Source organism: Danio rerio, chromosome 1 (genome assembly GCF_049306965.1).
Source record: "Danio rerio strain Tuebingen ecotype United States chromosome 1, GRCz12tu, whole genome shotgun sequence".
Lineage (NCBI taxonomy): Eukaryota > Metazoa > Chordata > Actinopteri > Cypriniformes > Danionidae > Danio > Danio rerio.
In genome coordinates this window covers 16,145,245-16,159,269 of record NC_133176.1, presented here as the reverse complement: position 1 = coordinate 16,159,269, position 14,025 = coordinate 16,145,245, and the positions used below count along the sequence as shown (strand labels likewise).

General features: G+C 37.8%; 1 protein-coding gene across 2 annotated transcripts in view; it reads left to right on the top strand.

Annotated features, from left to right (window-relative positions):
- The first annotated feature begins 823 nt into the window (after positions 1–823).
- Positions 824–14,025, top strand: part of LOC100537170 (uncharacterized) — a 33,685-nt gene continuing 20,483 nt past the window's right edge. Inside the window, exons 1-13 of one of the 2 annotated variants that reach the window (XM_073949540.1) lie at positions 824–868; positions 1,108–1,365; positions 1,483–1,565; positions 1,679–1,729; positions 1,802–2,174; positions 2,299–2,478; positions 4,297–4,384; positions 10,252–10,296; positions 10,536–10,793; positions 10,911–10,993; positions 11,107–11,157; positions 11,230–11,602; positions 11,727–11,906. In XM_073949540.1, coding sequence (XP_073805641.1) covers positions 4,312–4,384; positions 10,252–10,296; positions 10,536–10,793; positions 10,911–10,993; positions 11,107–11,157; positions 11,230–11,602; positions 11,727–11,906 — 1,063 coding nt within the window. In that variant the 5' untranslated portion in view covers positions 824–868; positions 1,108–1,365; positions 1,483–1,565; ... (2 more) ...; positions 2,299–2,478; positions 4,297–4,311. Of the gene's footprint in view, positions 869–1,107; positions 1,366–1,482; positions 1,566–1,678; positions 1,730–1,801; positions 2,175–2,298; positions 2,479–4,296; positions 4,385–10,191; positions 10,297–10,535; positions 10,794–10,910; positions 10,994–11,106; positions 11,158–11,229; positions 11,603–11,726; positions 11,907–14,025 lie in introns of those variants that run through there. The other variant, XM_073949541.1, reaches the window with a different exon arrangement.

Here is a 14,025-nt window from a genome sequence, read left to right as displayed (position 1 = left end):
TGACTGAACCATGTAGCCTACCAGATGATGATACAAACGGCCATGTGATCTGAAATCGTGCGTAGACCATAGACTGTAAAATATAGGCATAGACATAGAAATTGTGAACGATTTAATTTACTTTCTATTATTTACAATAATAAACTTTTTTTTAACTTATATTCCTAATATCTACGTGAGCAGTTAGCACTGTACGTGTAATTAAACAGCATGCACTTACATTGCTTGGGCCACTAATAGAAAATATATGAGTTAATTTTATTATTTTAATTTAATTAATTCCTAAATAGCTGTACATTTTACAAAGTCAAACCTTGTCAAACCAATCTTGCTCATTTAGCATTATTATTACAGTTTCGTGAATTATAAATTAATTGATTTAAACTTCATTATTATTATTATTATAATTATTATTATTTTAACTATGTTTATTATTATTATTAATTATTTATTATTTATATGTTGAGATGAGATGAATCGTTTACTCACGTGATTCAGATTGGCGATTCAAATTGTGGTTGCTATAGCAACGCGTGTTATGATTTGACTCCATATATAAACACCGAGACTCGCCGCTATCTGTTGATTGAGGAGAGGCGAATTTCTGAGACATTTGCTGAGGATTACTGTGCTGATACTGCGATTCTTCAAGGAGACCAGAGAATTTCTGACAGAAGACTTTTATTTTACAAGGAGATCGACGCTCAGAGCTGAAATTATTCCTTTTGACACGTTTTGTTGCTCTTTTGTTGTGTTTATTTTGATTTTGATCTTGTTTTTATTGACATTTTTATTGATATTTGATCTTTGTTCTTGTTTTCAGGTTTGCTGGAGTTTGGAGGAGTTTGTCAGATGGGTGAAAACCGCAGTGAGTGTTTTAGTTTTTATTTGTTTATGATCAATCATGATATGATGTTGTGTAATGTTTGGGGAAATGTGATGTAAATAAACTGGTACAAATGAACCCATTTCAACACAACTGTTCCCCGATATAAGTGATCAGATGTCTTTTATTCTCTGTAGATGCAGCTACTAAAGTTAATTGTTGATTAATTCTTATAATCTTATGATAAACGTGATATGTTGTTGTTGTTGTCGTTGTCTCAGGCCGCTCCAGATCCAGGAGTTCTGCTTTCATCCAGGCAGCTGTTCAGGACGTCAGGACACATGATGGTGATGGTGAAACCCAGACCGTGAGCCAAGAGCTTGATGGATTTCTCGCACCTCTGCCTTCCCTGTTGGCCAAATCTGTGTCCACAGATCAGGGTAACAGGAAGAGGAAGCGGCAGAGCGGCAGCCAGCAAACACCAGAAGATGAACGTCCGTCCACCTCATCTAGAAGAGCTCTCAAACGCTCTCGCAGAGGTCAGAATGGCTTATTGAAGAAGTGATGATGATGTTTCAGTAATGCTCTTTTACAGTTTTCTCTACTGCTGCATGTTTTCTTTGAACACACATTTCTACTGCTCCTCTGTGTTGCAGACGCGTATGCAAAGGGCCCACTGCTGGGAGACGGTGGATTTGGCTCTGTGTTTGCTGGGATGCGCAGGTCTGATGGACTGCCAGTAAGTCGTTTTCTCCGCTCTTCATTCAATCAGCCTTTAGAAATCCTGATCTCAGTAAATGTGATGTGTGAGGATCAGGCAGGTGTGATTTATTATGCTTTATCTGTCTACAGGTCGCCATCAAGTATGTGTCTAAAGAGCGGACACAGAGGAGACTGAGAGTTGTGAGTTCAGTGTGAACCTGTTGTTGTGTTTGATGTTTCATTGGGTTCTGAATCCAATCGTTTGTCCTGCAGGAAGGTCAGGGTCGGCTGCCGCTGGAGGTGGCACTGATGACCCGCGTCAATTCAGCTCCTGCCTGCCCCAACGTCCTGCAGCTGCTAGACTGGTTTGACCGTCCCAGACGCTACATCCTGATCCTGGAGCGTCCGGATCCCTGCCAAGACCTCCAGAGCTACTGTGAGGAGAACGACTGTCTGGATGAGGGTCTGGCCAAGAAAGTGCTGGTGCAGCTGATCGCGGCTCTGAAACACTGCGAGAGCCGCGGAGTCCTGCACCGGGACGTCAAGCCAGAGAACCTGCTGATCTCCACAGAGTCCCAGGACATCAAGCTGCTGGACTTCGGCTGTGGAGATCTGCTCAAGCGCTCGGCCTACAAATACTTCGCAGGTGGGTTTGTGTTGCAGAAGGAAACACTCTGTGGATGTTTGTGAGCTTTTGATGATCCACCAAAGGGAATTTGTGTGTGCTGGAGTGTTTTGAACGGGTGTTTGTGTCTCCTTGTGTCTCTCAGGAACTATTCAATACGCTCCACCTGAGTGGTTCTGCAGACAGCGCTACCATGCGGGTCCAGCTACGGTGTGGTCAGTAGGAGTGACCCTCTTCAACATCCTGTGCAACCGTTTCCCCTTCGGAGGCTCACTGAGGGTCACGTCCAGGAGCAAACTGACCTTCCCCATAACTCTGTCAACAGGTAAGAGACTCACTGAGAGATCAGCAGAAGTGTGTTGCTCTGTGTTTCTGAACACGGTGTTGTGTGTATCAGAGTGCCGTCAGCTGATTGGCTGGTGTCTCAGTCCAGCGGCGGCTGATCGGCCCAGTTTGGACGATATTGAGCGCCATCCCTGGTTACAGTGAACAGGTGGCCAGTGACTTGACACTTATCTGAGTGACGCACTCATGGCTTTGATTGTGTTGTTAGGGTCAGTCTGGATTAATGATCTTAATGATTTGTGTAGGGTGAGCAGGAGTCACACAGGAAGTGCAGAGAACTGCTTCCTGATCACCTGCAGAATGAGGAGTGGGCATTAACTAATGGCCGACTCACCCAGGGCCGGGGCCCCTTTACCTGCACTAAGCCACCGCTTCAGATGAATTTAATGTTAATAGGGATTTTAATAATAAACGTATTATTTAGACAAATAATCCAGGTGTAGTGTCTTCCTAGAGTGACTGGAGAGAGCTCAAATAAAGGGAGAGTTCACACAGAAATCCAGATTTACTCACTGTTTACTCAAACTCAAGCGGTTTCAAATCTTTAAGAGTTTCTTGTTTTCTGTTTTGCACAAAATAAAATGTTTTGAAGAAGCTGAAAACCTGTAACCGTTGACTTTCATAGTAGCAAAAACAAACAAGTCAATGGGTACAGCTTTTCAGCTTTCTTCAAAATACCTTCTTTTGTATTGAACAGAATAAAGAAACTCAAACAGGTTTGGAGCAAGTGAAAGGGAGTTAATGATACAGAATTGTTATTTTGGGGTGAACTATCCATTTAAGTCCTCTTAATGGAGGTTTTCATAATGGTTTTAAAATGAAGATTGCAGCTCTACTGACTGAGGCTAAAGGTGTGATGAAATATTGTTTTGGTTGTTATTCCATTAAATGATCTTATAGATCTATGATATATAAGTTTTGGTGGAGTTGTTGTGGTAATTTGCCCACAGTAGCAGTAAAACCTCTGAAATGGTGTACACATCTGATGATCTAAGACCTAGTTTTTTGTTTTTTTAATATTAGGAATGTTCAGAGCTCTGTTAGATGTACATTTGCATTCTACATTTCTGTTGTTGTAGCAGGGAGATGTTTGTTTTGTGGCATGAAAAGAGTTTAAGAACTTCAGTTTTAGCTGGGAGTACTACTGCATATGCACTCATGTGATTGGCTTAAATTATATTAAACTGAGAGACCCAGAAACAACACTGAGTCCTTTCTGAGACTGCAAGTCAAATATTCTGAAAAAACATTTAACCTTTCTTAAATGTATTTACATTTTTAATCATTAAAAACTTACAATATTAGAATCAATGAAAATAGGATGCAGATGCCAGAACATTGTCATTAACACTCTTTTGAATCATATTTCTACTAAAGAACAATGACTTTAGTTTACTCTACTTTACATTCTGCTGGTTCTGACATCAGAATAAATACTGAAGTCTGAACTCTGAGCCTTTTTCATTCCTCTGCCTTTGTTGCTGTGTGGAAGGCATGTCTAATGAAGCATAACACACTTCTTCACCAGCCTGAAACAGAATATATTTAATTAAAATAATAAACAAATAAATAAACAAATAAATATATTACATTATATTGATGTAATTTATGTTGCTGCTAAACTATTGCGAATAATATATATTAAAATTATTCTCAAAATGTGCTCATACCTCAACATGTCTGTTCTCAGCCCCAGAACCTACAGAAACTTAACAAAAGATAAGAATAATTTACATTTTATAATTTGAGATATACATTTTTTACGAATAGCTGATGACCTGTAGTTTTCTTCTGACAGAGGCAGTAGACGCAGATGGAGAAGAGGAGAACACACACCGAACACACACTGAACAGCAGATTCCAGCAGAAAACACACTCTGATGCAGGTGATGTGGAGGTGCTGTTAAACCGTTCAGCACAAGGAGACTCTTGCTCTAAAATGAACAACAGGCCATTATTAAAGTGAATATATATTTAGTTATTATATTCATTTTATTTTATCTTAACTGATTACACACAATAATGAAAAATATGAGTTTAACACGGATGAATTTGCTAAAAGTGGTTGGAAAATCAGAAGTTAAAGATTCTAATATTAAATACACTATAAATCATCGTTTTACAAAATATAATGAATTTGCTGTTAATTTAATTTAAAGTATTATTAGAAACTAAGATACACTTTAAAAACTAATTATAAACACTTATTTTACTAATATACTTTATTAAATATGCATTATTTCTGTATTTGAAGTCGGACTATGGCTGCAGGATTGTGTTGCTTAATTATTTGCAGGACTTTGCATTAATTATCGATAAAATTCATTCAAATAATATTAAAATAATAAAACTTTAGGTAAACATGTAAACTTATCATTAAAGCACAGCTATATTATGAAGAGATAAACTATAATTGACACTAATATTAGCTGTAATCCATAATCATCAAAATGAACTGAAATAAACACTTGAAATAAATTATACTGAGTGTAATGAATGATTAAATAATTCCCCAGCACGGTTTAATTGAGAAAATATCTTTTGCAACACATTTTTAAACATAATATGTTAAATAAATAATCTCTAATAACTCATGACACAATATTTTAATAGTTATTTTACAAGACACTAGTATTCAGCTTAAAGTGCAGCTTAAAGGCTCACTGGGTTAATTAGGTTAACTAAAGTTAGTTTAATTTAGGCAAATCATAGGACAACAGTGTTTGGTTCTGTAGCCAAAAAAAAAAAAAAAAAAATCTTACAGGGCTAATAATAATGTGCTTAATTTTTTGTTTGTTTTTATCAAAAACTGTTTTCACTTCAGCCAAACTGAAAAATAAACTTCACTGATCTGATAAGATCTCTTAGATCATTGTCACAAAGCACAGATTTTCCATTAGGCTTTCTTTAGTCTTGTGTATTGATTAATGTAAATAAATTAAAAATTGTAAATTAATTATAAATAGCTCTAAACCAGCTACGTGTATGCTGGACTCAATTCCAACAAAATTACTGAAAGAGCTGTTACCTGCTATAGGAGAACCTCTTCTTAACATTATCAACTCTTCTTTATCTATAGGCCATGTTCCAAACTCTTACAAGCTAGCTGTTATTAAGCCTATTATTAAGAAACCGCAACTAGACACCAACAACTTAGCTAACTATAGGCCTATTTCTAATCTTCCATTTATGTCTAAAATACTAGAAAAAGTTGTTTCCACTCAATTATGCTCTTATCTGCAGACGAACAATATTTTTGAAGTGTTTCAGTCAGGTTTCAGGGCTCACCACAGTACAGAAACCGCCTTAGTGAAAATAACCAACGATTTTTCTCTTAGCTGCTGACCGAGGGTGCGTCTCGCTATTAGTTTTACTCGATCTTAGTGCGGCATTTGATACCATTGACCACAATATCCTCATAAATCGTTTAAAGTCTACAGGTGTCCAGGGACAGGCTCTACAATGGTTTAAGTCATACTTAACTGACCGCTACCAGTTTGTAAATCTTAATGGACAGCCTTCACAAATCTGCCCAGTAAAGTATGGGGTTCCTCAAGGATCAGTTTTAGGCCCTTTACTGTTTACAATTTACATGCTACCTATGGGAGACATTATTAGAAGACATGGGATCAGCTTTCACTGCTATGCAGATGATACTCAATTATATATTTCCACTAAACCTGACGAGACGTCTGAACTTTCTAAACTAACTGAGTGTATCAAAGACATCAAAGACTGGATGACCAACAATTTTCTTCTCTTAAACTCAGACAAAACAGAATTATTACTTATTGGGCCTAAATCTTGCACACAGCAGATCTCGCAACTCAATTTACAATTAGAGGGATACAAAGTTAGCTTTAGCTCTACTATAAAAGATTTGGGTGTCATATTAGACAGCAATCTAACTTTTAAAAACCATATATCCCATGTCACAAAAACTGCCTTCTTTCATCTGAGAAATATCGCTAAATTACGAAATATGCTATCCATCTCAGATGCAGAAAAGCTAGTCCATGCTTTTATGACTTCGAGACTGGATTACTGTAATGCTCTATTTGCTGGCTGCCCAGCATCCTCTATTAACAAACTTCAATTAGTACAAAATGCAGCAGCCAGAGTTCTGACCAGGTCCAGAAAATATGATCATATAACCCCAATTTTATCCTCCTTACACTGGCTGCCTGTTAAATTTCGTATTGAATTTAAAATATTACTTCTCACCTATAAAGCTCTAAATAATCTAGCTCCTGTTTATCTAACCAACCTTCTGTCTCGCTACGAACCAACTCGCTCCTTAAGATCTCAAAATTCAGGGCTTCTGGTAGTACCTAGAATAGCAAAATCAAGTAAAGGAGGTCGAGCCTTCTCTTTCATGGCTCCTACACTCTGGAATAGCCTTCCTGATAACGTCCGAGGCTCAGACACACTCTCCCAGTTCAAAACTAGATTAAAGACCTATCTGTTTAGTAAAGCATACACTCAGTGCATCACCTAGCGGGTTCCACACTGGCTTCTACATCTTGCTTATATACACTATGAACACCAGCTACGCTAATTATTCTCTTTATTCTCTATTTTCACCTGGGGATACTCATCCCGAGGTCCTCAGATTAGGCGGAGTCACTGATTGGATCCAAGACCAGCGACGTGATGATCCCAAGGATTCCATATCCGGGACCAGGCCATATCCTGAGCTGCTGCTGCGCTGATGGTCGTGGGGAGTGGAGAACATGAGTCTGATTCCAGCGACGCTCCAGGGACAGACGAGTCTTCATTGAGGCCATCTTCCGCATAAACCACGGCGAATGAATTTCTGCACAAGACTTTTGGCCAGCGGAGAAATTAAAATGGTCGTGCCCAACTGAGTCTGGTTCTCTCAAGGTTTTTTTTCTTCACTCCCATCAGGTGAAGTTTTTTTTCCCTCTCCGCTGTCGCCACTGCCTCGCATGGTTCAGGATTGGTAGAGCTACGCATCGATGAATTTGCTCTTCAGTGTTTGAACTCTCAGTAATGATTAAATCACACTGAACAGAGCTAAACTGAACTGAACTGAACTTAAACACTAAAACCTGAACCACACTGTTCCAGTTACTATGACCATTTATGTGAAGCTGCTTTGACACAATCTACATTGTAAAAGCGCTATACAAATAAAGCTGAATTGAATTGAATTGAATTAATGTGCGCGAGGGCAACTATTGGTTTAATGAGGGAGTTTTCTGAGAGATGAAGAGCTGTAAAGTGAGTGTTCAATTACAAAAAGAAATGATTATACAAACTCAGTGTTTCCTTTTATTAACATTGACAAAACCGTATTACTTTAAAAGAAATATGATTATCAAAGCATGTCTTAGAGCGAATAAGCCCAACAGGATTTTTATATAATCGCCTTTTACCTTAATTTATATATAAAATAAATGTTTAATTAGTAATCACTACTGATGGGTTAGATTTTCAATATTCAATATTGTTCAGTAATTATTCAGCAGTAATTAAACATCTCTGTAGCATTTCCTCCTGCAGATGTGGTTCAGTCAGTTCCGCACTGCAGGGAGCTGTCCATTGTGCTGAATTTACTCCACACTAAACTCTCTTCTCACATTAAATTCATTATAAGTGTCTGATCAGTGAACAGGATACTGTCATTTCTCAACAACTAAAGAAGGTCTAATGTAGAAATTAAAAGATAATAGGAAATACAAACAGATGGATTTGCTTTATGAAAGGAAATTTTGTTGAATGATTATTACAATTTGGTTTAAATGTTGAATGTTGCACTCGTATATGTTGCATTGCTCTGCTCTTCTTTAAATAAATCAAACCTCAGTTGTGTGCTGTTTACACTGTCTCTGATTCATGGCACGTATTTTAATAAATCAGACTTTTGCATCTTCAGTTTCTCATCAATTCCAAGTCATGAAAATAATAAAAGCAACATTTACAGCTGCAGCGTGCACTAAATATTTTCTTACTTTTCTTATTTCTGTTTTTGTCTAACCACAGTTTATCTCATGCATTGATGTGTGTATTGAGCATGCAAGATCACCAGCTTGACCACAAACAGTTTTAGGACATTCAGTCTGTTGCATGCCTGAATAAAAACACTTGTGGTTTGTGTTCTCGCCTAGCTTTTCACAGCAACTGCAACATCACTGCACCAGGAGCGTCAGTAAAGACCAAGAAGAAGAAGAAGAAACACAGCACTGAGCCTGAAAGCTGATGTACTGTAGGCTGCAAGCAGAATCCTTTATGACCCAGAGATAATTTAATATGAAAAATGTATATCAATATAATAAATGAATCATATTATTAATCATATTATTCATTTTATAAATAATTTTTAACTACATTCAAAAAATAGAAACCTGTTTACCTTTAATATGTTTACTTTAATTAACTTTGATATATTTTTACTACTGTAAACTGGTGTATAAAATCAGGCCGCTTCAATGCAGACTTTGCACCCTTAACAGAAGTTCAGAAGCTCAAATCACATCAAATCATCAAACGTAATGACAAACGAGAGATGTTTTTCTGAATAAAATACAATCTTTTTTTGTTTTAATATAAATGAACAAGGCTAGATAGGTTAGGAAAATTCTAGCAAACGTATAAGCTAATTGTCATTACAGACCTTGTGATAGTAATTTAGCTTATTGAAAGCTGTATATTAGTGATGAAAACAGCTATTTAGATTCATACAAACAGAAATAATGTATTTATAAACTTGCACCTTTCTGCTGTGGACGCCATCTTGTGGTCAGACGCGGGAACTCATTCGGCAGGTGAACTTTTGTGCTTTCTAGCCGTTGAGTGAACACAAAGTCCCTTAAAAAGCCTTCACATACATCCAAAAATAACGAAAACATTAATAAAACTTAATAATATTAAATCTGAAAACAAGAGCCAATGAAAAGTACATAAATATGACTGAACCATGTAGCCTACCAGATGATGATACAAACGGCCATGTGATCTGAAATCGTGCGTAGACAATAGACTGTAAAATATAGGCATAGACATAGAAATTGTGAACGATTTAATTTACTTTCTATTATTTACAATAATAAACTTTTTTTTAACTTATATTCCTAATATCTACGTGAGCAGTTAGCACTGTACGTGTAATTAAACAGCATGCACTTACATTGCTTGGGCCACTAATAGAAAATATATGAGTCAATTTTATTATTTTAATTTAATTAATTCCTAAATAGCTGTACATTTTACAAAGTCAAACCTTGTCAAACCAATCTTGCTCATTTAGCATTATTATTACAGTTTCGTGAATTATAAATTAATTGATTTAAACTTCATTATTATTATTATTATAATTATTATTATTTTAACTATGTTTATTATTATTATTAATTATTTATTATTTATATGTTGAGATGAGATGAATCGTTTACTCACGTGATTCAGATTGGCGATTCAAATTGTGGTTGCTATAGCAACGCGTGTTATGATTTGACTCCATATATAAACACCGAGACTCGCCGCTATCTGTTGATTGAGGAGAGGCGAATTTCTGAGACATTTGCTGAGGATTACTGTGCTGATACTGCGATTCTTCAAGGAGACCAGAGAATTTCTGACAGAAGACTTTTATTTTACAAGGAGATCGACGCTCAGAGCTGAAATTATTCCTTTTGACACGTTTTGTTGCTCTTTTGTTGTGTTTATTTTGATTTTGATCTTGTTTTTATTGACATTTTTATTGATATTTGATCTTTGTTCTTGTTTTCAGGTTTGCTGGAGTTTGGAGGAGTTTGTCAGATGGGTGAAAACCGCAGTGAGTGTTTTAGTTTTTATTTGTTTATGATCAATCATGATATGATGTTGTGTAATGTTTGGGGAAATGTGATGTAAATAAACTGGTACAAATGAACCCATTTCAACACAACTGTTCCCCGATATAAGTGATCAGATGTCTTTTATTCTCTGTAGATGCAGCTACTAAAGTTAATTGTTGATTAATTCTTATAATCTTATGATAAACGTGATATGTTGTTGTTGTTGTCGTTGTCTCAGGCCGCTCCAGATCCAGGAGTTCTGCTTTCATCCAGGCAGCTGTTCAGGACGTCAGGACACATGATGGTGATGGTGAAACCCAGACCGTGAGCCAAGAGCTTGATGGATTTCTCGCACCTCTGCCTTCCCTGTTGGCCAAATCTGTGTCCACAGATCAGGGTAACAGGAAGAGGAAGCGGCAGAGCGGCAGCCAGCAAACACCAGAAGATGAACGTCCGTCCACCTCATCTAGAAGAGCTCTCAAACGCTCTCGCAGAGGTCAGAATGGCTTATTGAAGAAGTGATGATGATGTTTCAGTAATGCTCTTTTACAGTTTTCTCTACTGCTGCATGTTTTCTTTGAACACACATTTCTACTGCTCCTCTGTGTTGCAGACGCGTATGCAAAGGGCCCACTGCTGGGAGACGGTGGATTTGGCTCTGTGTTTGCTGGGATGCGCAGGTCTGATGGACTGCCAGTAAGTCGTTTTCTCCGCTCTTCATTCAAACAGCCTTTAGAAATCCTGATCTCAGTAAATGTGATGTGTGAGGATCAGGCAGGTGTGATTTATTATGCTTTATCTGGCTACAGGTCGCCATCAAGTATGTGTCTAAAGAGCGGACACAGAGGAGACTGAGAGTTGTGAGTTCAGTGTGAACCTGTTGTTGTGTTTGATGTTTCATTGGGTTCTGAATCCAATCGTTTGTCCTGCAGGAAGGTCAGGGTCGGCTGCCGCTGGAGGTGGCACTGATGACCCGCGTCAATTCAGCTCCTGCCTGCCCCAACGTCCTGCAGCTGCTAGACTGGTTTGACCGTCCCAGACGCTACATCCTGATCCTGGAGCGTCCGGATCCCTGCCAAGACCTCCAGAGCTACTGTGAGGAGAACGACTGTCTGGATGAGGGTCTGGCCAAGAAAGTGCTGGTGCAGCTGATCGCGGCTCTGAAACACTGCGAGAGCCGCGGAGTCCTGCACCGGGACGTCAAGCCAGAGAACCTGCTGATCTCCACAGAGTCACAGGACATCAAGCTGCTGGACTTCGGCTGTGGAGATCTGCTCAAGCGCTCGGCCTACAAATACTTCGCAGGTGGGTTTGTGTTGCAGAAGGAAACACTCTGTGGATGTTTGTGAGCTTTTGATGATCCACCAAAGGGAATTTGTGTGTGCTGGAGTGTTTTGAACGGGTGTTTGTGTCTCCTTGTGTCTCTCAGGAACTATTCAATACGCTCCACCTGAGTGGTTCTGCAGACAGCGCTACCATGCGGGTCCAGCTACGGTGTGGTCAGTAGGAGTGACCCTCTTCAACATCCTGTGCAACCGTTTCCCCTTCGGAGGCTCACTGAGGGTCACGTCCAGGAGCAAACTGACCTTTCCCATAACTCTGTCAACAGGTAAGAGACTCACTGAGAGATCAGCAGAAGTGTGTTGCTCTGAGTTTCTGAACACGGTGTTGTGTGTATCAGAGTGCCGTCAGCTGATTGGCTGGTGTCTCAGTCCAGCGGCGGCTGATCGGCCCAGTTTGGACGATATTGAGCGCCATCCCTGGTTACAGTGAACAGGTGGCCAGTGACTTGACACTTATCTGAGTGACGCACTCATGGCTTTGATTGTGTTGTTAGGGTCAGTCTGGATTAATGATCTTAATGATTTGTGTAGGGTGAGCAGGAGTCACACAGGAAGTGCAGAGAACTGCTTCCTGATCACCTGCAGAATGAGGAGTGGGCATTAACTAATGGCCGACTCACCCAGGGCCGGGGCCCCTTTACCTGCACTAAGCCACCGCTTCAGATGAATTTAATGTTAATAGGGATTTTAATAATAAACGTATTATTTAGACAAATAATCCAGGTGTAGTGTCTTCCTAGAGTGACTGGAGAGAGCTCAAATAAAGGGAGAGTTCACACAGAAATCCAGATTTACTCACTGTTTACTCAAACTCAAGCGGTTTCAAATCTTTAAGAGTTTCTTGTTTTCTGTTTTGCACAAAATAAAATGTTTTGAAGAAGCTGAAAACCTGTAACCGTTGACTTTCATAGTAGCAAAAACAAACAAGTCAATGGGTACAGCTTTTCAGCTTTCTTCAAATATCTTCTTTTGTATTGAACAGAATAAAGAAACTCAAACAGGTTTGGAGCAAGTGAAAGGGAGTTAATGATACAGAATTGTTATTTTGGGGTGAACTATCCATTTAAGTCCTCTTAATGGAGGTTTTCATAATGGTTTTAAAATGAAGATTGCAGCTCTACTGACTGAGGCTAAAGGTGTGATGAAATATTGTTTTGGTTGTTATTCCATTAAATGATCTTATAGATCTATAATATATAAGTTTTGGTGGAGTTGTTGTGGTAATTTGCCCACAGTAGCAGTAAAACCTCTGAAATGGTGTACACATCTGATGATCTAAGACCTAGTTTTTTGTTTTTTTAATATTAGGAATGTTCAGAGCTCTGTTAGATGTACATTTGCATTCTACATTTCTGTTGTTGTAGCAGGGAGATGTTTGTTTTGTGGCATGAAAAGAGTTTAAGAACTTCAGTTTTAGCTGGGAGTACTACTGCATATGCACTCATGTGATTGGCTTAAATTATATTAAACTGAGAGACCCAGAAACAACACTGAGTCCTTTCTGAGACTGCAAGTCAAATATTCTGAAAAAACATTTAACCTTTCTTAAATGTATTTACATTTTTAATCATTAAAAACTTACAATATTAGAATCAATGAAAATAGGATGCAGATGCCAGAACATTGTCATTAACACTCTTTTGAATCATATTTCTACTAAAGAACAATGACTTTAGTTTACTCTACTTTACATTCTGCTGGTTCTGACATTAGAATAAATACTGAAGTCTGAACTCTGAGCCTTTTTCATTCCTCTGCCTTTGTTGCTGTGTGGAAGGCATGTCTAATGAAGCATAACACACTTCATCACCAACCTGAAACAGAATATATTTAATCTAATTAATAAACAAATAAATACATAAATATATTATATTATATTGATGTATTTTATATTGCTGCTAAACTATTGCGAATAATATTAAAATTATTCTCAAAATGTGCTCATACCTCAACATGTCTGTTCTCAGCACCAGAACTTACATAAACTTAACAAAAGGATAAGAATAATTGACATTTTATAATTTGAGATTTACTTTTTTTACGAATAGCTGATGACCTGTAGTTTTCTTCTGACAGAGGCAGTAGACGCAGATGGAGAAGAGGAGAACACTGATTACACAAAATAATGAAAAATATGAGTTTAACACTAATGAATTTGCTAAAAGTGGTCAGAAAATCATAAGTTAAAGATTAAAGACTAATTAGTTATAGTTAAAGATTAAACTAATTATAGACTTATTTTGCTAACATAAATTTTAAATATACATTATTTCTGTATTTATAGTTGGACTATGGCTGCAGGATTGTGTCATGTATTTATTTGCAGGACTTTGCATTAATTATCTTTAAAATTCATTCAAATAATATTAAAATAAAAAAGCTTTA